The sequence below is a fragment of the Haematobia irritans genome, chromosome 2, assembly GCF_050003625.1.
Source record: "Haematobia irritans isolate KBUSLIRL chromosome 2, ASM5000362v1, whole genome shotgun sequence".
In the NCBI taxonomy this organism is placed as follows: domain Eukaryota; kingdom Metazoa; phylum Arthropoda; class Insecta; order Diptera; family Muscidae; genus Haematobia; species Haematobia irritans.
Window position 1 is genome coordinate 57592476 of NC_134398.1, and position 25900 is coordinate 57618375.

A 25900-nucleotide genomic window follows, 5' to 3' on the forward strand; every position below is an offset into this window, starting at 1 on the left:
AAATAAAATTTTGACAAAATTTTCTAAGGAAATACTATTTTGAGAAATTTTTCAATTGAAATAAAATTATGAGAAAATTTTCTATTGAAATAAACTTTTGAGAAAATTTTCTATAGATATAAAATTTTAAGAAAATTTTCTATAGAAATAAAATTTTGAGAATATGTATTTGATATAGAAATTTTGACAAAATTTTCTATAGAAATAAAATGTTGAGAACATATTCTATAGAAATAAAATTTTGGGAAAAGTTTCTATAAAAATAAAATTTTGTGAAAATTTTTTATAGAAGTACAATTTTTACAAAATATATAGAATAAATATATATAGAAATAAAATTTTTACAAAATTTTCTATGACAAAAAATGACAAAATTTTCTATGGGAAATTCTTTTCCTCTGTTGATTAAGCCACTCTTGTAGTTTAGTCAATGCAATGGTTTTAAGCTGAAATCAAAACAACAAATATGATTGAAGAAGAAACAATAAGAAACAAAACAAATAAAGAAAGGGAAAACGCTCTCAAAATAAACCCTGCCAACTGCACTCAAATCGATGATTTGACTTTGGCAAAAGAAAGGGGAGATGTTTGTACAAAGACTTATTTAGTCTACTTAAAGTCTACTATCATGAAACTTTTTTCGGAAGGTTCAAGAGTAATAATAATAAATAAAATTTTTAGAAAATTTTCTATAGAAATAAAATTTTTTTGATATCGGCGTGATGCCTACCTTTATAATACTGTTAGTTCAAATTTTCTAAAAATATTCAACATTTTCTCAATTAACCAAAAGTTTTCTTCCTAGTGGGTTCATTGTTTTTTCAGTGTAAAAAATGTTATAATTTTTTTTCTATAGAAAATTGTTTTCTAAAGAAATAAAATTTTGAGAAAATTTTCTATAGAAGAACAATTTTGAGAAAATTTTATATAGAAATAAAATTTAAAAAAAAAAAATTTCTATAGAAAATTTCGTTAAATTTTTTTTAAAGAATTTTTCTCAAATTTTTATTTCTATGGAAACTTTTCTCAAAATTTCTCCAAATTTTATTTCTATAGAAAACAATTTTCTATAGAAAAAAAAAATATAGCATTTTTTACACTGAAAAAACAGTGAACCCATCAGGAAGAAAACTTTTGGTTAATTTAGAAAATGTTGAATATCGGCAGGCATCACGCCGATATCACAAAAATAAGTAAATATTTTTCGACAAATTCAAGAAAATTTATTAGACATAATTAAGTTTTTTTTACTTGTTGAAGAAAATTTTGTAGTTTAAAGAAAAAAAATTGGAGTTAAAAATTGCAAGAATGTCTTTAGTGACATACAAAGTTCATGATGGACGCATTTGAAGCAAAATTTACAACTTTAAATATATAATAAACTATTTTGTGAGAAATACGAATTTAGTAAATATTTATGCTTAATTTGTGTATAATTTTTTCCCGTTTTTTCGTTCGTTTAACTACGCAAAAGTATATTAAAGTAAAGGAAACGTTTTCCAAACATATTAATTCCATGAGCTAAAATAATGTTAAATTGGCTTTAGTGAAACAGAGTGTTCACTTTTATTGAGTGTATAGAAATAAAATTTTGGCAACATTTTCTATAGAAATAAAATATTGCGAATATTCCTTTCCAACAAAGATTATTAGAGTTTTCTATAGAAATAAAATTTTGAGAAAATTTTTTTAGAAATAAAATTTTGAAAAAATTTTCTATAGAAATAAAATTTTTAGAAAATTTTCAATAGAAATAAAATTTTGAAAAAATTTCGATAGAAATAAAATGTTGAGAAAATTTTATATAGAAATAATTTTTCTATTGAAATAAAATTTTGAGGAAATTTTCTATTGAAATAAAATTTTGACAAAATTGTGGGAAATTTTTCTATAGAAATACAATTTTGACAGAAATTTCAGCGAAAATAAAATGTTGACAAAAATGCGATAAAAACTTTCTAAATAATACGTATTAAATTTGGTAAATTTTTGGTAAAATTTAAAAGAATACATTCAACCACAGCAGTATGTTATGATATTTGTTTACTTACTGATATAATGTTCCAAACCAAGAGCGGTTAACAAAGAATGTATATCCTTATGCTGAGACAACTGTAGACGACGATTTGTTGGCGTGGAGTCAACAATACCCGTTGTTGCACCCAAACCATAAGGTGAAACGAGATTACCAGCCCCTCCACCTAAACCGGATGAAGAACCAGTTGGTCCTCGATGCCAGGGTGATAGATCGTCTACCGTCTCCATCGGAACAGGTGATGTGCGACTTAAACCCATGCCAATCCAGTTGGGTGTGGGAGTGCGCAATTCGCCTGGTACCGGGGGTCTTTCCATGGCCTTGAAACCCATGGCGCGCTTAATGTCAAAATCAAATGTGCGATTGTGCTGGAAAACAAAAACGTTCTTCACAAATTTATAGGAAATAATTTACTCTACTACCTTTAAGTCATAGTGCAGATTACGATAGCTTTCAGCGCTTCCAGGAATCATAGGTCCAATGGGTCCCGAAGCACCCAAGCCTAAGAGGACACCATCACTAGATCGCCTACCCAGGCGGCTGCAACCTGCCTCACTGCTATAATTGGAATCGGGCGAGAAAGGCGATGGACGATTGGTACCTAGTAAAGACGGACCATTGGAACCGCTATTCGGAACCGAACCCAAAACATTACCAAATGGTGGATATGCCTGTTCCAAAGATGTGGTACTGCTGCTAAAGCTTTGATAACCACTGGTGTTATTGCTGCAACTATTGCGTGGAGAAATATTATGAGATTGTGGGATATTATGTTGGTGGGGCATATGGATCGGTGGCTGCATTTGTGATTGTTGTGGCAACTGTTGCTGTTGTTGTTGGTGATGATGATGATGGTGATGTTGCGTCTGCGGTTGATTATGTTGTTGCATAGCCTGCAAATAATTATTGTTGTGATGTGCATGTTGCATATGCGGTGGTGGCTGTGGTTGTTGTTGTTGCTGTTGGTGCGGAGGAGGCGGCTGCGGTTGTTGTTGTTGCCGGGCATACGAATTATTATGGATCTGCAAGTATTTTTGTGTCGGTGAGCAAATGCCCGTTGGAGTTGTAGGATAAAGACCTCCGAATTGTTGTCTATTCATTTGGTTCAGATTTGCGTTGCTGTTGTTATTATTGTTATTGTTGTTAATGTGATTGTTGTTGTTGTTATTGTTTAGCAACAAATTATTATTGTTGGCAAACGGTGACAGGGGTAAGTGTCCTGTAGATGGCGGCATAATATTTGGTGTCTTTGGACTATCATTGTAGCCGGCTAACAAAGCTGTCAATGTGGTACGATAGACCAAATTGAAATCTTTGTCTTGTGGCATAAAATATCGTTCCGGTATATCCGGCTTGATTAGGGGTGTTGTCAAACGTAAAATCTCTTGACGTGCTTCGTAGATTTTATCTAAGAAAGCGTGCACAATAAAAATAAACTTCGAAATTGGAAAGTTCTTTTTGTTTTTCTTACCTATAAACTTTTCGACTCCTTTAACAACAATGGCCAAAGTACTTTGTCTTTGTTTCTGGCGCAGTGTTATGTAAACGCCATATTTGGGACTTAGGCTCATTATCTCAGAGGCATCGTTTTGATTATCGGGAAAGTCAAATATTAAGGCAATTGGTAGATTACCCTGCAGGAGATCAAAATATATCAACCCAAAACGAACTTGATTTTATGTGTATACTTACAAGTAATTGTTGTCGTGCCTTGTATACACCTTCTATGGTCCCTGTTATTGTCACTTGAGATTTTTTCAGTGGTTTAACATTCATATCAGATAAATCGGGAAAGATTATCTTAAAAAAAATAAAATTTTAGTATTCAAAAGGTTGATAAAAATAATTAAAAATCGATTTTTACTCTAAAGCCAATAATTAAAAAGTCGAAAAATCGGTTATTGGGTTGTCCACGTTAGAGACCTCTAACCATGTTACCGTTGTGCGACTTTAGTCGCATTTTGCAACCTTTCTGACGTCATACGACTTTTTGTGAGACGTTTTTAAAATATGCAAAACGTGCGACTGTATGCGATTAAAGTCGCACAAAGGGGAAGTGCTCCAATTAGAAGCAATTTTTATAAATGGGAATTCATAGCCGTGCGCTTTAAGCTTTATACTAAGATCACGTTTTCGCACGAAAAACTGTATATAAAAGTCGTTAGCGCGGAATAAATGCGAAATCTTTGTTTTGAGTATTTTCAGACACATCTATACAACCCTGGATTTTTAGCACGCAAAAATAGGCAGGCATATTATTTCGCATAAATAAGTTAACATCCCTGGGTTTGAGACCCTACACCCTCAAAAAAATCGCGTCTGTAACATATACCCCAAACACATTTTACTTCAAGCATATATATTTTCAGAATTGGTCCAAACAAAATATTGTTTGTATTATTCAAACATAGTATGGTTCACCTGAGGGCATACACTGGTAGAAAAAAATTTTAATGAAATTTCCTTTGTGTGGATATATTTTTAAGGCGTCAATTGGTTACTTGCAGCATACTCCCTAGGTCTCTCTTTCTAAACACATATATGTTATAGGCTATTTCTAAATTAATATATGTTTGCATCTAAGCAGATTATATTTACAAACATTTTATGTCCCAAACATAATATGTTCTAACATATTAACATATATGTCCCAAACATGTTATGCTAGTTTATGAACATTATATGCTTGCACTTAAAAATATTGTGTTAAAAAATTTGAGTTCCAAACTTACAATTTTTACACCCAAACCTATGAAAAAACAGTCTTTTTCGTCCATGTATTAACAGAGATAGATGAAGATATTCGTTTTTCGGAAAAACGAACTTAGTTCTAAGCATTACGTTGAATCCACCGTTGCACAATGGCCCTCCTTCATACATCATAGATTCAACCCCCGTTTCGACCAAACAGCAATTTTAATTCTTTTAAAAACTTAAATTGGCTGATGGTAAATTGGTAGTGGATGTACACCCAGAGAAGGAATATGATCACCTCAAACATGTTTCAAGAGCACCATGTTACTTTTTCACAGCGACCATGTAGCATTTTTGTCGCAAAAATATTCGTTTCTTGTCAAACATAACATGCTTTCCGAAATAAGATACATAATTTCCGAGAAAAGAACATGGTTACGACAAACATGCTACATGTTTTCCGTGAAAAAGTAACATTGTGCTCTTGGAACATGATTGGGGTGATCATATTCCTTCTCTGCGTGTACATTTCTACTAATTTTAACAGAGAGAGAGAAAAAAAAAAACAATTTTTACTCTCTTGCAAGTTTACGTTTTACTGGATTCTATGTTACAATAAGATGGTAAAATATCTTTTTATGTTAAAGGGACTGTTCCTCTATTGTTGTTGTGTTGATTCATAGAACATTTTTATACCCTTCACCACTACTGTGGTACAGGGTATAATAAGTTTGTGCATTTGTATGTAACGCCAAGAAGGAAAAGTCTGAGACCCATCGTTTAGTATACCGATCGTCTTAGAATTAAATTCTGAGTCGATTTAGCGATGTCCGTCTGTCTGTCTGTCCGTCTGTCTGTCTGTCCGTCTGTCTGTCTGTTGATGTATTTTTGTGTGCAAAGTACAGCTCGCAGTTTTAGTCCGATTGTCCTAAAATTTGGTATAGGGTCCTATTTCGACTCAAAGACGATCCCTATTGATTTTGGAAAAAATCGGTTCAGATTTAGATATAGCTGCCATATACATTTTTCACCGATCTGGTCATAATTGGCGTGTATATCAACCGATCTTCCTCAAATTCCGTACATCCGAATATTTTATGAGTCTCGAAAAACTTGCAAAATATCATCCAAATCGGTTCAGATTTAGATGTAGCTCCCATATATAGCTTTCGCCCGATTTACACTCCTTTGTCCACAGAGGCCAATTTTTTGCTCCGATTTAGTTGAAATTTTGCACAGGGAGTAGAATTAGCATTATAGCTATGCGTGTCAAATTTGGTGGAAATCGGTTCAGATTTAGATATAGCTTACATATATAGCTTTCGCCCGATTTACACTCATATGACCACAGAGGCCAATCTTTTACTCCGATTTAATTGAAATTTTGCACAGGGAGTAGAATAAGCATTGTAGCTATGCGTGCCAAATTTGGTTGAAATCGGTTTAGATTTAGATATAGCTCCCATATATAGCTTTCGCCCGATTTACACTCATATGACCACAGAGGCTAATTTTTTGCTCCGATTTAGTTGCAATTTTGCACAGGGAGTAGAATTAGCATTGTTGCTATGCGTGCCAAATTAGGTTGAAATCGGTTCGGATTTAGATATAGCTCCCATATATATGTTTTTCTGATTTCGACAAAAATGGTAAAAATGCCAACATTTTCCTTGTAAAATCGCCACTGCTTAGTCGAAAAGTTGAAAAAATTATTCTAATTTTCTTAAACTTCTAATACATATATATCGAGCGATAAATCATAAATAAACTTTTGTGAAGTTTCCTTAAAATTGCTTCAGATTTAAATGTTTCCCATATTTATACCCTTCACCACTACTGTGGTACAGGGTATAATAAGTTTGTGCATTTATTTGTATGTAACGCCAAAAAGGAAAAGTCTGAGACCCATCGTTTAGTATACCGATCGTCTTAGAATTAAATTCTGAGTCGATTTAGCGATGTCCGTCTGTCTGTCTGTCCGTCTGTCTGTTGGTGTATTTTTGTGTGCAAAGTACAGCTCGCAGTTTTAGTCCGATTGTCCTAAAATTTGGTATAGGGTCCTGTTTCGGCTCAAAGACGATCCCTATTGATTTTGGAAAAAATCGGTTCAGATTTAGATATAGCTGTCATATATTGTCGTGTATATAAACCGATCTTCCTCAAATTCCGTACATTCGAATATTTTATGAGTCTCGAAAAACTTGCAAAATATCAGCCAAATCGGTTCAGATTTAGATATAGCTCCCATATATAGCTTTCGCCCGATTTACACTCATTTGCCCACAGAGGCCAATTTTTTGCTACGATTTAGTTGAAATTTTGCACAGGGAGTAGAATTAGCATTATAGCTATGCGTGTCAAATTTGGTTGAAATCAGTTCAGATTTAGATATAGCTCCCATATATAGCTTTCGCCCGATTTACACTCAAATGACCACAGAGGCCAATTTTTTGCTACGATTTAGTTGAAATTTTGCACAGGGAGTAGAATTAGCATTATAGCTATGCGTGTCAAATTTGGTTGAAATCAGTTCAGATTTAGATATAGCTCCCATATATAGGTTTCGCCCGATTTACACTCAAATGACCACAAAGGCCAATTTTTTGCTCCGATTTAGTTGAAATTTTGCACAGGGAGTAGAATTAGCATTGTAGCTATGCGTGCCAAATTTGGTTGAAATCGGTTCAGATTTAGATATATCTCCCATATATAGCTTTCGCCCGATTTACACTCATATGACCGTAGAGGCCAATTTTTAACTCCGATTTAGTTGAAATTTTACACAGGGAGTAGAATTAGCATTGTAGCTATGCGTGCCAAATTGGGTGAAATCGGTTCAGATTTAGATATAGCTCCCATGTATAGCTTTCGCCCGATTTACACTCATATGACCGTAGAGGCCAATTTTTAACTCCGATTTAGTTGAAATTTTACACAGTAAGTAGAATTAGCATTGTAGCTATGCGTGCCAAATTTGGTTGAAATCGGTTCAGATTTGGATATATCTCCCATATATAGCTTTCGCCCGATTTACACTCATATGACCACAGAGGCAAATTTTTAACTCCGATTTAGTTGAAATTTTGCACAGGGAGTAGAATTAGCATTGTAACTATGTGCGCCAAATTTGGTTGAAATCGTCTCAGATTTGGATATATCTCCCATATATAGCTTTCGCCCGATTTACACTCATATGACCACAGAAGCCAATTTTTTGCTCCGATTTAGTTGAAATTTTGCACAGGGCGTAGAATTAGCATTGTAGCTATGCGTGCCAAATTTGGTTGAAATCGGTTCAGATTTAGATATAGCTCTTATATATATGTTTTTCTGATTTCGACAAAAATGGTCAAAATACCAACATTTTCCTTGCAAAATCGCCACTGCTTAGTCCAAAAGTTGTAAAAATGACTCTAATTTTCCTAAACTTCTAATACATATATATCGAGCGATAAATCATAAATAAACTTTAGCGAAGTTTCCGTAAAATTGCTTCAGATTTAAATGTTTCACATATTTTTTCACTAATATTGTGTTCCACCCTAGTGCATTAGCCGACTTAAATTTTGAGTCTATAGATTTTGTAGAAGTATATCAAATTCTTTCCAGATCGAGTGATATTTAAATGTATGTATTTGGTACAAACCTTTATATATAGCCCCCAACACATTTGACGGATGTGATATGGTATCGAAAATTAAGATCTACAAAGTGGTGCGGTGTATAATATAGTCGGCCCCGCCCGACTTTAGACTTTCCTTACTTGTTTTTTACTAACATTGTGTTCCACCCTAGTTTTTTACTAACATTGTGTTCCACCCTAGTCCATCTTAGATTTTGAGTCTATAGATTTTGTAAAAGTCTATCACTTAAATTTTGAGTTTATAGATTTTGTAAAAGTCTATCAAATTCTGTCCAAATCGATGTATTTGGGACAAACCTCTATATATAGCACCCAACACATTTGACAGATGTGATATGGTATCGAAAATTTAGATCTACAAAGTGGTGCAGGGTATAATATAGTCGGCCCCGCCCGACTTTAGACTTTCCTTACTTGTTTGTAATAACAAGTAAGTAAAGTAGAAAGTCGGGCGGGGCCGACTATATCATACCCTAAACCACCATTACAGAATTAGTAATCATAAGCATTTATGGGGTAACATATAGGTCTGGGAGATAAATCGCAGTTACATATTTAAGAAAATTAAGGGATACATGTCTATGGGTGCTTTGTGTCAATCTGACTATAGCTCTACAAGGACAAAACAAAGTTCCCTACATTGTGGCCCTACGTCCCTACAAGACGCTAAATATTAGAAAAACCCTACATATAGGGAATTTCCCCTACTTCTAGCAACACTGGCTGTGTTGATATTGCACCTACGGAGTTAGTATGCCACTAATATTGAGCCCATTATTAAAAAAGAGAAAATCGTTAAATTAGTGTGTGTAATAAATCAAAATTTGTAAAAATCGAGCAATATTCTTATGTAAAAGCTACAAGTACGTATAAATACGATCGGCTAGTACATCAAAAGTTGAAATTTGAGTAATTTGGTTAATAAATAAGAGTATTATGGCCAAATTTGGGAAAATAGAGCGATGCATATATATGGAAGCTATATCTAAATCTGAACCAAATTGCATAATATTTTGCGGGTTTGATTAATACCACAAAAGGTTACCTTGTTCAAGATTTGAGTAAGATCAGTTAAGAAATGAGGCCTGTATGGTCAAACATAAGGTTATTAGGGGCGAATTTTTCAAAATCGGGTGATACATATATGGGAGCTATATCTACATCTGAACCGATTTTGATGAAATTTTGCACATATAGTTAGTACTATAGAGGACTGAATCTAGCAAACTTTTAGTAAGATCGGTTAATAAATAAGGGTTCTATGGCCAAATTTGGGAAAATCGGGCTATACATATATATGGGAAGCTATATCTAAATCTGAACCGATTTGGATGAAATTTTGCAGACTTGAAGGGCGATGGAAAAGATTACCTTTTGCCAAATTTGCTGACGATGCGTTCGCAAAAACGCGCACCGTGACCCCATTTGTCGAAATCGGGCGATACATATATATGGGAGCTATATCTAAATTTGATCCGATTTCTTCCAAATTCAATAGCGTTCATCCTTGTGCCCAAAAAACTGCCTGCACCAAATTTCATCAAAATCGGTTAATAATTGCGACCGGAATCCTGTGAACAACAAATACATGGACAGACGGACGGACCGACACCAAGCGCTAGATCGGTATATATTTTATGGGGTCTAAAATCAATATTTCTGGTAGGCACATTTTTTGGCCGATCAAACTTATTATACCCAAACCACACTGAAAAAAAAGCATACTCGGTTCCAAAGATTTTGTCTTTACTTTAAAAAATTTGGTATTGATTCCGAGCCAAAGAAGCGGAGAATACAAGTAAGGATACTTTTAAGACACAATTCTCTTTTAAATTTAGGTTTTGTGTACTTGCTTCCAGGAAGCAAAATTTAATTTTTCACTTTCTCAGCTTTTTTTCTTCATATGCTATCAAAGTCCTTTAAAAACGAGTTAACGGCAACTTTATTTTCCAAATTAGGACTCGACTACCAGTAGAAATTATGCTATGTTTGAAGTAAAAAACTTCTTTAAAATAAAGTTTAGAAAAACATGTCCTAAATTTGAACGATTTTTTGCTTTGTAGTCAAGATGCCAAAAGACGACAAATTTGAAGACCATTTCATTAAATTTAAAGAATTTTTCTGAATTATTAAAGTCAAGTTGACCTTAGCCTATAAATTTTTTCTTTCATGTTAAGATACCCATTTTTAAGTCAAATCACTTAATTATAAGGACAATACGACTTCATTGAAAAGTTTATCGACTTTTGGACAAGGAAAATAACTTTCTAAGCAAAATTTGTATACGTATTTTAAAAACATGAAATCTTTGACCTCACGACAATATTTTTTTCAGTGCACTATGTGGTTTAGGGTATAAAAATTACCTGATTTTTGTTATGCATTTTGCTTATGGTATAATTTATTTTTATTTGCAGTTACATGATGCCTGCGTTTGTACATTTGATGGGCACGACGTAAATATGGAATGATTACTTATTATTAAAATTAAACCAAAATAGAGTGTGTAAAATTATGTGAAGTTTGCTTGCACGACATTTTAAATACAAATAAACAATGAATTAATTTATAAATAAATAAAAACAAATAAATAAAGTTAATTTTGTTTTCTTTTCTCAAGTGGCGTCCTTTTTTCGACCAAGAAATTTTTTTTTTTCATAAAGATCAAAACATTTTAGGTTTTGACCATGTTCTTTTAACTGAAAGAAAAACATTTTTGACGAATACCATAACATTTTAGATCGTGACCATTGTCTTTTAAAATTCTTTTTATCAATATAATAACATTTTAGATGAGGACAATTTTATTTTTCTTAGAACCATGTTCACTGACCCAACATGGTTGCAGGTGAAAATGTTACATGGTCGCCGCAAAAATGGCTCCTATCATATTAGTTTGCTATTCGAATATGATTGTGACAATTATGTTTCTTCTCTGCGTGTACTAAGTTCGAGTTTAGCCGCTAAAGTGAAAACTAAATCAGTAAAACAAGGCATAAAAATATGCGTATTTGTTGCAAATTTTATTATAACTTGATGGGGAAACAAAACTCAATCACAAAAATTATTATTATCAATTAATTTTATAATTGGATAAATTAAAAAGTTAATTCGATCAATTAAGTAAAATAAAAAATAATATAAATATGTATAAATATGAATAAATTAGTAAAAACGTTCAAGGATTAAAAATTGTTTAAAAACATATTATTTTACGTATTAAATTTATAGTCGTAAATATTTAAAACCTTAAGGTGACTACTAAGTTTGAGTTTAGCCGCTAAAGTGAAAACTAATTCCGTAAAACAAGGCATAAAAATATGCATATTTGTTGCAAATCTTATTATAACTTGATGGTGAATATCCCAAATTTTCACAGGTTTGTATTCCTTGAAATGGATTTTTAAAGAAAAGTAATTGTGAAAAAATTAAGATTTTTGCGGCTAAAGGTAGGTACTATGTTCTAATTTCGCGTTGAAATTTTCGCGGTAACTTTATTAAAACACTTCAATATGAAGCAGATAAATTAACTCACTTGACGCGCAGATTCTTTTTCCTATAGATTTTGGCGAGACTTTACAGGAATACGTTTATTTTCATTTATAATTTTGATTATATAAGGAAAAGTAATCGCGAAAATAAAGTGGTTTTCAACTCGAAAACCGAACATAGTACCCACCTTAAACTCGAACTTAATACCCACATTAAAGCTAAATAAACTTGCGTTAGTAGGCATTTGAGAGTAGTAATCAATTCCTAAAAATATTTATATCGATTATATCTGTCGGCAGTTTGATTATATGGTTTTTTCGTATCAAATTGCTTTTGTAATGTAGTCAACATATTTTAGTTTTTAGCTTTGTTTAATCTAAGATATGCATCTAGTATTAAGGTTTAACTATGAGTACATTTTTTGCAGTCCGTGATTGTAGGTCTAATTATTATTATTATTTTTTAAGTAATTTTAATGTATTTTCTGTATGTGTAGTATCTTTGTAACTGTATATGGCTATTTTGGTTTGGTTGTAAAATGAGTTAAATAAATAAAAATACCGAATTCTGACCAATTTGTTCGGAAAAGGCACTTACATTCATTCTGTCGTAACATTTTTATTCTATGTCTCCCAAATTTGTTTGCTTGTTTAGAACACCCAATAGAGATACGTTTTAAGCTTTTACCGGCCATTTTGGTCAAGTAGTATAAGAGTTCTTCTCATCCCAAAATCGGCAATTTTTGAAAACGAAAAAAATTGTTGTAAAAAATTCCTATTTTCTAGAAAGCCAAATAACATATGTCCACTAACTTAATGGGAAAGAATTCAATATTCTAGCGGCAAACAGCTGACATATATGCAAATTACAAAAACTTTCAATTTTCGTAATTTTGTTTTTCTCGATTACATAAGAAAAAAAGTTCTCTCAAGTACCTTTCCAATGATATATTATATTTAGACAGTTGTCTAAGTGCAAAGCGAGTGAAATAGTGCATTTATGTAAATGTACGTGTTTATGGAGGATATACTTAAATCTGAACCGATTTAAACTTTGGCACACTTGACCATACTATCAAATATACTCCTTGTGCAAAATTTGAAGCAAATCCGAGAAAAATCGTGGCATCTGAAGCCAAATAAGTGCATGTTGAGCGTAAAATATATATGGGAGCTATATCTAAATCCGAACCGATTTCAAGCAAATTCGGTATGCATAGAAAGAATGTTAATTCTACCACCTGTGCAAAATTTTAAGTAAATCACAGTAATTTTGGTCTCAGAGTGAAAATTTGCCGAATACCATCGGTAAAACGTCCTATTGAAACCCTGGACAAACATTTCGACGGCAAGGACATTCCAACACCATCGCACTCAACATGCGTCAGCTAAGAATGACTTAGAAAGGGATACCTCATTTCTACCGTACAATAGTCATCAAAATCTTCGGATCTCAATCTGTTCGACTTTCACAACTGGGGCATTTAATAGAGTAAGATTGGCAAAAATTTTGGCCCATTTTCAGCGTTTCGCCGAAAATGGGCCAAAATACCGCAGAACTACTTTAGTGCAGCGTGTGATGGCTTTTTCGGCACTTTGAAGGCCATAATTCGTGCCAAAAGTAGATAATTCGAGCAAATCTAAATTAATTTCGAAAATGTTTTGCGATTGGGCAAAAAATTTAAAAAATAAAATTCCACCCTGTACAAAAAGCTATTTTTGCTTCTTAACATATTCTGGATCACATTTAAAAATTTTACGAATTATTGTTCACTAGACCATCAATTAAACAAGTAAGTAAAGTCTAAAGACGGGCGACTATATTATACCCTTCACCACTATGTAGACCAAAATTTGTGTTACCATCTCAACTCCTTCAAGTATATATTCTTATGATTTATCGGGCGATACATATGTATTCGATAGATAGCATAATTTGTGTAATATTTAAAATTGTTGGTATTTAGCAGTGGCGATTTTGCAAGGATATTGGTTAGATCTCGCCAATATATGTGGTCAATTATGGGTTGTGAGATATTATTTGGCGATATTTCCACAATTCGGAGCTTTATTTAAAACTCGACCGTTCTGTGGAAAGTTTGGCATTACAGTGTGTAGGATATGAGTACGATATGGGGAAATCATCATAGATTTTTGTGTAAAATGGAGGTACTTTGGCCCTATTTGTATAAACCGGAAGAACAAATATATGGCTTTATCTAAACTTTAACCAAATTAGATCAAACTTGACACACTTAAATAGCACATTAAATATATTCTCTGTGGAAACTATCGAGTCAATTGGAGGAAAATCCCATTGAAAATGGGTCTAACATATGAAACATTCCACCATATTTCCCCAACTCAGGCGTACACATATATGGGAGCTATATCTAAATCTAAAACGATTTGGACCAAATTTGACATGCATAGTTAGAATAATAATTCTGCTATATCTGCAAAATTTCACGTAAATTGGAAAATAACTTTGGCCTCCGTGGACATATAAGTGCAAATCGGACGAAAGATATATATGGGAGCTATATCTAAATCTGAACCTATATTAACCACATTTGGCACACCTAACGATATTATTAAATGTACTCCTTGTGCAAAATTTGAAGCAAATCAGGGCAAACCCCTGGCTTTTGATGCCATATAAGTGCAAATCGATCGAAAGATATATATGGGAGCTATATCTAGGTTAGGTTAGGTGGCAGCCCGATGTATCAGGCTCACTTAGACTATTCAGTCCATTGTGATACCACATTGGTGAACTTCTCTCTTGTCACTGAGTGCTGCCCGATTCCATGTTAAGTTCAATGACAAGTGACCTCCTTTTTATAGCCGAGTCCGAACGGCGTTCCACATTGCAGTGAAACCACTTAGAGAAGCTTTGAAACCATCAGAAATGTCACCAGCATTACTGAGTTGGGATAATCCACCGCTGAAAAACTTTTTGGTGTTCGGTCGAAGCAGGAATCGAACCCACTACCTTGTGTATGCAAGGCGGGCATGCTAACCATTGCATCACGGTGGCTCCGGAGCTATATCTAAATCGGAGTCGATTTAGCTGATATTTAGCATATTTCATTAGAGCCCAAAACATTTGGCAGGAATTTTTAGCAAACACGTCGATAAATACGTCAATTATGACCAGATCGGTGATAGATATATATGGAAGCTATATCTAAATCTGAACCGATTTGTCTTTGAGCCAAAGTATAACTTTGACACAGAGTTTTACTTTGGCTCAATTTGAGGACGGTCGGACTTAAACTGCGAGCTGTACTTTGCACACAAAATTACATATACAGATAGACAGACGGGCATCGCTAAATCGAATCGGAATTTAATTACCACACAGTAGTGGTGAAGGGTATAAAAATATAATATTTGACTGTGAGTGTATAAAAGCCTTACCTTGGTGTTTGTGCGCTCCATAATACTCAAAAGATTGGTATTGTTTTTTCCTTTAACAATTTCGTGATGTTGTGGTGATATTTCCAGTTGCATATTAACTAAAATTTGGCTCTGTAAAAAATCATTAGAATACATTGGGAAATATTTATGTGAAATTATTTTTAGATATATAGATTTATTTGGAATTAGCCTTTAATGATTTCCTAGCTATATTTAAATGAAACAAATATCAATACTAACTGCAATATTTTCACAAGAAAAATTGATTAGAGTTTGTGTGGCTTCCTGAACATTGCCAGATTCTTTTTCGGAGCCCTTTACCAAAACCAGGGATGAGTGCAATTTCGGGCGAGACGAGAAAATGACCTGAATAGAAGATATATAAATAAATTCAACGGCAAAATTTATCACCAATTATAGCAATATAAAATACCTGCACATTATATTTCTGCTCGACCATCGTTACATATGGGGTTTCCCTGTCGGGTTGTGGACGTCCTGGTGCCATTACAGGCAATTCAAAAGAAATCAATAATGGTGTAGAAAGTCGAACCAGGGATCTAGCTTTTTCTACGCCCTCCAGTGATCCGCATAGTGATACTTGATTTGATTTTTCCGTCGGATTCGAACGATTCGAATCGGGAAAATGTATGTGAGTGGAAGTTTCTTCCATGATGCGTTTTATATTGTTACCACCACGTCCTATAATATAGGAATGGTCGGTATAGGAGACATCCATTTTCATTATAACACGGGTGCCCTTGAAGGAAGTTTTGGAAAAGGTTAATTAATGCATGATAAAAAGAAGACTACCTCATCTTACCCTCGAGTCTAAACTTGCTAAAATACGCTCTTTTGCTTTAGCAACTTCTTCGGCTTTACCCACAATACGTACATGAGGATCTTGAAATAAAGTTGTACTAAAATCTCTCTTTTATTTAAATTTAATTGTAAACCTTACCCTTTTTGCTTTTAGCTCCTATCTTAAGTCTACAAGGCCAGCTTATATAAGTCTCTGTGGTTTTCATAACCTATTCTCATAGATGGTCAACATTAACGATATCACCTAAATCATAAAACGAAATACTTACGCTCTCAAAGAAATATTCAGCTCCATTCATACCCTCTATGGAACTGTCATCTTAATAAATAATGTTATCAAATAAAGATTTTATTGCAATAGTAAAACAGTTTTAATTTTTTGTTTTGGAATTCTTACTTTTTATCATCTGCTCTAATTTCTGTCGATCTACTTTGAAGCGTTCCGTATGCAAATCGTCAGGATTCGTAACACCCAGTTTTAATGCTATCGCTCTTATGTCACTCCAATCACTATCCACTGATGATATTTCACTTTGAGTTTCACTTGGAGCACCGCTCGATGAGGCCAATGTTGCTGCAGCAGAAGCTGCTGCAACCGATGCCGCAGTGGGATATAGAAGTTTGTTAATACAGGCAATCATGGTGTCGTAGCGAATTTATTATCTTTTAATAAGTCGTTGCAATATAAAAAGTGGCAGATAGGTGATGTCGTGTTGTGAAGTGTTGTTAGATTTGATTTCGTACGTGGGAAAATGCGATTTCAAGTTTAGTGCTGAAAATAAAAAAACAACATAGAATTTACTTACTCGTTAGGTTTTTTGCTATTTTAGTTTTGTTGCTATTTTTGTTTTGTAATTTCTTCCGATCCATAGGATCGTTTTGTATTGAGGGCTTAATATAGTTATGGGCTATATGAACCATTTTTTCATAGTATACTGAAAAAGTATTGATCTAATGAAGGATTATGGTACCTAAATTTTAGGACAAGCAATTTATACCATATAAAGACATTTTTTGGAAATAATGAAATAATTTTAATTAAAAGAAAGATCATAATCTCTTTGTCCTTCCGTTAAAGTCATATGCCTTTGAGCTAAGGAAACTTTTCCTTAAAGTATAGACGAAATTTATTTAATTTCTTTAATATTTCAGTTATATTGAGTCTGTAAATTTGGTTTTTAACAAATCGAAATATTGCTCTAAGACTCCATAAAGTATATATATTCTGGGTCGTGGTGAAATTCTGAGCATGTCCGTCCGTCCGTCCGTCTGTTGAAATCACGCTAACTTCCGAACGAAACAAGCTATCGACTTGAAACTTGGCACAAGTAGTTATTATTGATGTAGGTCGGATGGTACTTTTTCGTATAGCCTCCATATAAACGGACCCCAAATTGGGCTGGCGGGGACTCTAAGCATAAGCGTAGGAAGGCCTCTGGGGAGGGGGCTTAGACCCCCCCCAGAAAAATGTTAGCCCCTCCCAGAATTTGAAAACCTATTTACGATTTTCCATTTTTATAAAAAATAAACAAGCCCAGCCAAAAAAGCGTCGCCAAAAAAGTAATGAAAATGAACTTTTTGGATCCGGAAGTGGTGCACAATTGGCGAAGAAGGGATGAATTTAACATGGGCTTGTCATAGGACGGAAGTCCTCCATTTCAACAGCCGTTGCACTGAATTTGCATCACTTCTTTAGGTGTGATCCGAACTCAATGTTTAGAATGTAAATTAAAAAATGCTGTTACATTTTGTCAAATAAATAATTTTTATAATTTTTAATGGATTCTAATGCTTGTCGGAAACGTTTGACCTCAAATATTTTTAAAAATTCACAAGTTTTTCAGATTGGATTTAGATTTTTTTTTGACAAAATTCAAATTATTTGTACCATATTATGAATTCTTACTTCGTTTTTAAGGTATTTGAAACAAAAAAGTTAAAATTTCCCATTAAAAGTATGAAAAAACCCAGTTATAAAAAATTGAATTTAAAGAACTTCCTGAGTAGTTAAAATAAAGAACATTATTGGGAGTACATCTTCTGGAAGTGCTTTTAAAGTTGTGTCTTTGGAAGAACTTCCAAATTTTTTTTGCTGGGAAATGTGTGGAACTACTTTTACTTGCTTTATTATAAATTAATTATCGAGTTATTTTGATGTCTAATTTTTTTAAATTAATTTTTATGAAATAAAACATTAATTGAAATATAACTAAATGAAATATAAATTTTTAGCTAGGGGGGCTATAGCCCCCCCTAGGAAAATTGTCTAGCTACGCTAATGACTCTAAGAGAAGCTAATTTCATCCGATCCAGCTGAAATTTGGTACATGGTGTCAGAATATCATCTTTAACAACCATGCAAAAATTGGTCCACATCGGTCCATAATTATATATAGCCCCCATATAAACCGATCCCCCGATTTGGCTTGTGGAGCCTCTAAGAGAAGCAAATTTCATCCGCTCCGGCTGAAATTTGGTACGTGGTATTAGTATATGGTCTCTAACAACTATGCAAAAATTGGTCCACATCGGTTAATAATTATATATAGCCCCCATATAAACCGATCCCCCGATTTGGCTTACGGAGCCTCTAAGAGAAGCAAATTTCATCCGATCCGGCTGAAATTTGGTACGTGGTGTTAATATATGGCCTCAAACACCCATGCAAAAATTGGTCGAAATCGGTCCATAATAATATGTAGCCCCCATATAAACCGATCCCCCGATTTGGCTTTCGGAGCCTCTAAGAGAAGCAAATTTCATCCGATCCGGCTGAAATTTGGTACATTGTGTTAGTATATGGTCTTTAACAACCATACAAAAATTGGTCCATATCGGTCCATAATTATATATAGCCCCCATATAAACCGATCCCCAGATTTGGCTTGCGGAGCCTCTAAGAGCAGCAAATTTCATCCTATCCGACTGAAATTTGGTACATGGTGTTAGTATATGGTCTCTAATGACCATGCAAAAATTGGTCCACATCGGTGCATAATTATATATAGCTCCATATAAACCGATCGCCAGATTTGACCTCTGGAGTCTCTTGGAAGACCAAAATTCATCTGATTCAGTAGATATTTGGTACGTGATGTTAATATATGGTGTCAAACACCCATGCAAAAATTGGTCGAAATCGGTCCATAATTATGTATAGCCCCCATATAAACCGATCCCCAGATTTGAACTGCGGAGCCCCTTGGAGGAGCAAAATTCATTGGATTCGGTTGAAATTTGGTACGTGATGTTAGTATATGGTATCCAACAACCATGAATGAATTGGTTCATATCCGTCCATAATTATATATAGCCCCCATATAAGCGACCCCCATATTTAAATTCTGGCTCCCTAAGTACCGTGCAAAAGTCCATATTGATTCGTAATTATTTGTAGACTTACATACCTTTTTGTCAAATATATACCACGTGTGGACTAACTCACAATTTAGAAAACGATTTAAGATACCACAACCCAAGTAATTCGATTGTGTATAACGGTCTTTCGTAAAAGTTTCTACGCAATCCATGGTGGAAGGTACATAAGGTTCGGCCTGGCCGAACTTACGGCCGTTTATACTTGTTTGATATTAGTCATGCATTGAATTTTTTTTTTAATTTTTTAATATTTGTTTTGTTATTGTTGGTTTTGGTCTTTAATCATGGTTTTTGTTTTTTTTTTTTTTTTTTTGATTTCAGCTTAAAACCATGCATTGACTAAACTACAAGTGTAGCTTAACCTACAGAGGAAGAGAATGTTCGTCAAATTTATTTGGGTAAAGCCCTTTAGACTGCAAAATGGTTGGATGGACGCACGTTTCGGAATTACCACATTCCTCATCAGCATCCTCTACTTGCAGCAAAACTATCAACCAATTATCAGAGCCACCGTGATGCAATGGTTTGCATGCCCGCCTTGCATACACAAGGTCGTGGGTTCGATTTCTGCTACGACCGAACACCAAAAAGTTTTTCAGCGGTGGATTGTCACACCTCAGTAATGCTGGTGACATTTCTGAGGGTTTCAAAGCTTCTCTAAGCAATGTGGAACGCCGTTCGGACTCGGCTATAAAAAGGAGGTCCTTGTCATTGAGCTTAATATGCACTGAAAAAAAAAGTATGCCAGGTTCCAAAGATTTTGTCTTTACTTTAAAAAATTTGGTATTGATTCCGAGCCAAAGAAGCGGAGAATACTAGTAAGGATACTTTTAAGACACAATTCTCTTTTAAATTTGGGTTTTGTGTACTTGCTTCTAGGAAGCAAATTTTAATTTTTCGGTTTCTCAGCTTTTTTTCTTCATATGCTATCAAAGTCCTTTAAAAACGAGTTAACGACAACTTTATTTTCCAAATTAAGACTCGACTTTCATTAGGAATTATTCTATGTTTCAAGTAAAAAATGTCTTTAAAATAAAGTTTTGAAAAACATGTCCTATATTTGAACGATTTTTTGCTTTATAGTCAGGATGCAATACGACAACAAATTTAATGACAATTTCATTAAATTTAAGGAATTTTTCTGAATTATTAAAGTCAAGTTGACTTTAGCCCAAACATTTTTTCTTTCATCTTATGATACCCATTTTTAAGTGAAATCACTTAATTATAAGGACAATACGACTTCATTGACAAGTTTATCGACTTTTGGACAAGGAAAAAAACTTTATATTAGAGAAATGCGTCTTCTATACTAAGCAAAATTTGCATTCGTATTTTAAAGACATGAAATCTTTAACCTCGCGACAATATTTTTTTCAGTGTGGAATCGGGCAGCACGCAGTGATAAGAGAGAAGTTCACCAATGTGGTATCACAATGGACTGAATAGTCTAAGTGAGCCTGATACATCGGGCTGCCACCTAACCTAACCTAACCTATCAGAATAAATTCAGGCAGTTCATTAAACCCAACAATGAACCACACTTGAACCTTCCGCAAAAAGATTTTACATGATAGCCGGCTTATGCCGAAATAAATTCGTACAAACATATCTCTTTTCCTTTGCCACCGTCAAATCATCGATTTGAGTGCAGTTGGCTGGGTTTATTTTGAGCGTGCTTCCTCTTCTTTCATTCGTTTTGTTTTGTTATTGTTGGTTTTGTTCTTTAATCATTGTTATTGTTTTTTTTTGATTTCAGTTTAAAACCATGCATTGACTAAACAAGTGTTGCTTAACCAACAGAGGAAAAGAATTTTTTAATATTCTAGAATTAATAAATATCATATCACAAATATGTTTTTTTGTAAAAAAAATTGCCAATTACACAATTATGTGTACTTATATTTATGTGGACTTTAAGTTTTTTGTCAAAAGTATCATACAAGTATTTCGATTATTTTATTTGAAGCGTATCCCATTTCCCCTCTCTCGATGAAGTTTTTTGGATAATCGTAGAAAATAAGTATTAAGTGAAAAATAAATTCTGCACAAATAAATGTTGCAAAAAAAAAAAATCGAAATAAAATTAAAAACTTCAGTTATATAAGGATTTAAACATGTGCCGTTTGGATTTTCGAAAATCACAAATCACGATGTATAATCTAAAAAATTAAAACAAGTATTATTTATAATAAATAACATATCGATAAGTAGTAAGAATATTGTGCCTTGGATTCACATTACGTTCATTATCACAAACATTGGAAGAGACGTTGTGATGCATCGTGTTAAGGGATTTTATGTAAGAATTAAATAATTAAAAAATTAAAAGTTTGACATAAGAAGTTGATTAAAATAAGAACTCCATTGCAAACTTTTTAAATAAAAAGTAAAATTAGTGAAACAGCAATGTCGCATTTTTTCTTTAATTTGTTCATTTTAATAAACTTCCAATGCATAACATCTAAAGCAATGTAAAGGATCCGGAAACAGAGTTCTTTCATCCAAACTAATGCAGAATTCTTGGGTATGATCTAATTTCAGGCTACTTCTAGTTTGCAAATTGGGGATCACCACCACTAATATGAAAGCTCTTTTTTGCTGCATTAAAAAAAAAAAACAAAAAAAACAAATTTACTTGAATCTAAATGCATTAACCTTTATAGAAGAATTTTGGTAATGAGTGCGAGTCGAAGATGCGGCTCCTTTCAAATAAAGACATGTTTAGGGGACGTACCTACACTCAAAAAAAATTTACTTGGATCCAAAGATTTTGACCTTCCCTTAAGGATTTTGGTATTGATTCCGAGCCAAAGATGCGGCTTCAAATCTAGGATAAATAAAATTAAAATTAGATAAAGATCTCATTCACCGAATTTGTATCCTCTTTTTGCGATATATTAATAAATGTATTTATGTACAAACAAATTCCAATTTCAAAATCCAAATTTTGCCAGGTACTTCAAAGTAAAAACAGTTTTCTTAATGCTAAAAAAAACTTTAAACCAAAGAGGCAAATCCTAATAAGTCTTAGCCTATATTTGAAGCGATTTTTTCTTAAATTTAAAAATGCAATATGTCAGTTGAGTTAAAGACGATTTCTTTAACGATTTCTAAGGAAAATTTGCCTTACTTCAAAGATCTACAACTTCAGCAGAGAGACGGAAAATTTCAAGATTTGTGTCCCAAATTTAATGAAAAAAAATTTTGAAGCAAGGATTATAAACTTTCATTTAATTAAAATGTCATTATTTTAAAGAATTTTGTCCTTAATTTTGGGTAAATTTCGATTCCTAAAATTTAAGTTTCATAATCTTCCATATTAGATCAATATTTTTTTCAGTGTAGCCTTAAATCTAGAAAATCTAAAAACATTTAATTAAGATACAGACCTAAAACAAAAACAAGAAAGTTTACGGATCTTATTTTAATTAAAATTTCTTTATTATAAAAATATTGTGTAAATCTCGTGTTCCAAAATTTATGAGTAACGATGATTTTTTGTCTCCCAATAAAAATTTTAGACAAACGAAATTTAAGCTCCAAAGTATTTTCTCTGGGAACATATTATCCCGACTGTTTGACAATAATCGTAATTGCCTTAGGATTTCAGGGAATTCCAAATTCCAAATCTTCGAATTTGGGCAAAAATGCCTAGATATTTTTAAATCGTCGACATATTTTTAAATGTCTTCTACAGTTCGGCTGTTAAATAATATGGAGCAACTGCAGTTTATGGGCCCCTCACCGAATTGCTAAAAATTAATACATGTTATGTAATATAGTATGCAACAAGGTAAAATTTTTGTCCCGGATATGCCCGGGTCTTGAGATATAGCCCTCCAAAGGGTCAAAAAACTAAACTAAATTTTTTACCCTTTTGAGGGCTATATCTCAAGACCCGGGTACTTCCCCCGGCTATGGTTGAATTCGTTGGAATCAGCTCACCGAATGACACAACATATATGAAATTTACTCAATTCGGTGAGGGGCCCATAAACCGCAGTTGAGCCAATAATATTAACAAAAATATGATATCATGCACATTTTTATTTGTTTGTTTTATTTTTGTAAAAAAGTTTTAAAAATTTGTGAAGTCATTCGCTATATCATCATCTCATTTATTTTTACATTAGAAATGAAGTTCAATATGGCGACTAAAAATCAAAATATATAATATTCTTCAATTAGCCACATAAACTCACCTCAGTTTTTGTTGTTTTTTTTAGCAAATATTCCCCAATTGAATCACTTTATATCAAAAAATAATTGAAAGTCCAAATAAATAGAGTGGAATAAATTTTGCAATATTTCATTAACTTGTAGAACACAGAAATGCATGACAAAATGACTTAATTGCTTAAAATCTGTGTAGAACGGCATTTATGCAAAAGTTCTCTATTCTATTTTTCAAGTGTATATATATTCACAATTTTATCATAAAAATGATTATTTTTATCATTTGTGTTTTATGTCTCTTGTTAATTTAAAGACGCGTTAGAAAAACGAAATTTTCTTCACTCAATTCTGCATTTCACTTCAATTTCATAGAAAATATCTTGCCAAAATTATTTCATATAAGATCACTTATTTCTACAAAAGAAAGAGTAAGAAAATAGGAGCTACTAAGAGAACTATGTCTAAGCACTAGGTTGTAAGGTGTTGAAAGTTGAACTAATTTTAGTGATATTAATTTTATTGCTTCGAACAGGGTTATAAAACAATTCACCACACTTTAGTGTTGAAATTTGCTACTCTCTTCTTACCGTTTGTTGCATCATCTCATGAGTATGAGGAGGTAGAAATAAATATAACGGTTTTAAGAAGTTCACTGACCGTCTATACGATCGATGTGCTAACTTGAGGAGCTATCGAATGTAAAGAAATGACATTTGTTTTGATTTGAAGTATTAGACTTAATGGTAACAGATGAAAGGTCGAAAAAATGACTATAATAGAAACAGTGTTGCCAGTTATTTCGAAAAATCTTAATTGGAGAGGAAATAATAAGCTCCATTTGAAACTTATAGGAAAATGGTAAAAACACAAATATGCATGTCTAGAATAAAAAAGAACAAACATTTAGGAAAATATAAATTTGATTTATAAATGTTTACTATAATTACTATTAAACCAGTTTTTTTTTATAATTTATACTCAAAAAAAACAAAGGTACCCTCTTTGGCACTAAAACCAATTTTGTTAGTTCATGGAATTATTACACTGAAAACAAAACAAAGATTTTGTCTTTACACTAATGATTTTGGTATTGATTCCGAACCAAAGAAGCGGAGAATTGAAGTAAGGATTAATCTAAGATACAATTCTCTTTCAAATTTGTGTTTTGCGTAGTTAATTCTAGGAAACAGTTTTAATTTATTCGTTTTTTTCAATTGTTTTCTTCATGTGCTATCAAAGTACCGACAACTTAAATTTCTAGATTTAGACTCGACTTTAGGTAGAAATTATGCTAAAGGGTGATACGGTCAATATTTGGTCAATATAAACTTCACGTATTTCTTTCAATTTTGCATTTAAAAAACCTGAACACCCCTCATTTTGAAGATGTGTGTGTAGAATGTTGCTCCTATTTTGATTTTGGAATTCACTCTTCAGTTGCCAAAATGCCGTCCAAGCAAGAAGAGCAGTGTAACAAAATTTTGCTCGCGCATCGCGAAAATCCGAGCTACTCGCACGCAAAGCTGGCAAAATCGCTAAAAGTTGCCAAATCAACCGTTACAAATGTAATTAAAGTGTTTGGGGAACGTTTGTCGACAGCCAGGAAGTCTGGATCGGGGGGAAATCGAAAACCGGAAGCCGCTGAGACGACATCTCTCTCCGAGATGCCGCAAATAAGCTGGGTGTATCGTCTACAACCGTGCATCGAGCCAAACTATCGAGCCGGACTATCGATTTACAAGAAGGTAGTGACTCCAAATCGCGATGATAAACAAAATACGACGGCCAAAGCGCGATCCCGGAGGCTATACACGACGATGCTGACGAAGTTTGACTGCGTGGTAATGGACGACGAAACCTACGTCAAAGCCGACTACAAGCAGCTTCCGGGACAGGAGTTTTATACGGCAAAAGGAAGGGGAAAGATAGCAGATATTTTCAAGCACATAAAACTGTCAAAGTTCGCAAAGAAATATCTGGTTTGGCAAGCCATCTATGCCTGTGGCTTGAAAAGCAGCATTTTCATAGCTTCCGGGACTGTCAACCAAGAAATTTACGTGAAAGAGTGTTTGAATAAACGTCTGCTTCCTTTCCTGAAGAAACACGGTTGTTCCGTACTGGTTTGGCCGGATTTGGCATCTTGCCATTACGGTAAAAAGGCCATGGAGTGGTACGCCGCCAACAACGGGCAGGTGGTTCCCAAGGACAAGAACCCTCCCAACACGCCAGAGCTTC

At 33.5% G+C, this 25900-nt stretch overlaps 1 protein-coding gene across 3 annotated transcripts in view; it reads right to left on the reverse strand.

Moving 5' to 3' along the window:
- The window catches only part of BicC (protein bicaudal C), a 36878-nt gene that overhangs the window by 3501 nt on the left and 7477 nt on the right, over positions 1 to 25900 (reverse strand). Inside the window, exons 1-12 of one of the 3 annotated variants that reach the window (XM_075294194.1) lie at positions 24253 to 24393; positions 16506 to 16880; positions 16378 to 16427; positions 16248 to 16317; positions 16110 to 16189; positions 15720 to 16046; positions 15527 to 15652; positions 15287 to 15397; positions 3728 to 3835; positions 3507 to 3669; positions 2458 to 3443; positions 2052 to 2403 (exon numbers count right to left, since the gene is read on the reverse strand). In XM_075294194.1, the coding sequence (XP_075150309.1) occupies positions 2052 to 2403; positions 2458 to 3443; positions 3507 to 3669; positions 3728 to 3835; positions 15287 to 15397; positions 15527 to 15652; positions 15720 to 16046; positions 16110 to 16189; positions 16248 to 16317; positions 16378 to 16427; positions 16506 to 16749 (2617 nt within the window). In that variant the 5' untranslated portion in view covers positions 16750 to 16880; positions 24253 to 24393. Of the gene's footprint in view, positions 1 to 2051; positions 2404 to 2457; positions 3444 to 3506; positions 3670 to 3727; positions 3836 to 15286; positions 15398 to 15526; positions 15653 to 15719; positions 16047 to 16109; positions 16190 to 16247; positions 16318 to 16377; positions 16428 to 16505; positions 16881 to 23691; positions 24140 to 24252; positions 24394 to 25900 lie in introns of those variants that run through there. The other 2 variants (XM_075294192.1, XM_075294193.1) reach the window with 2 other exon arrangements.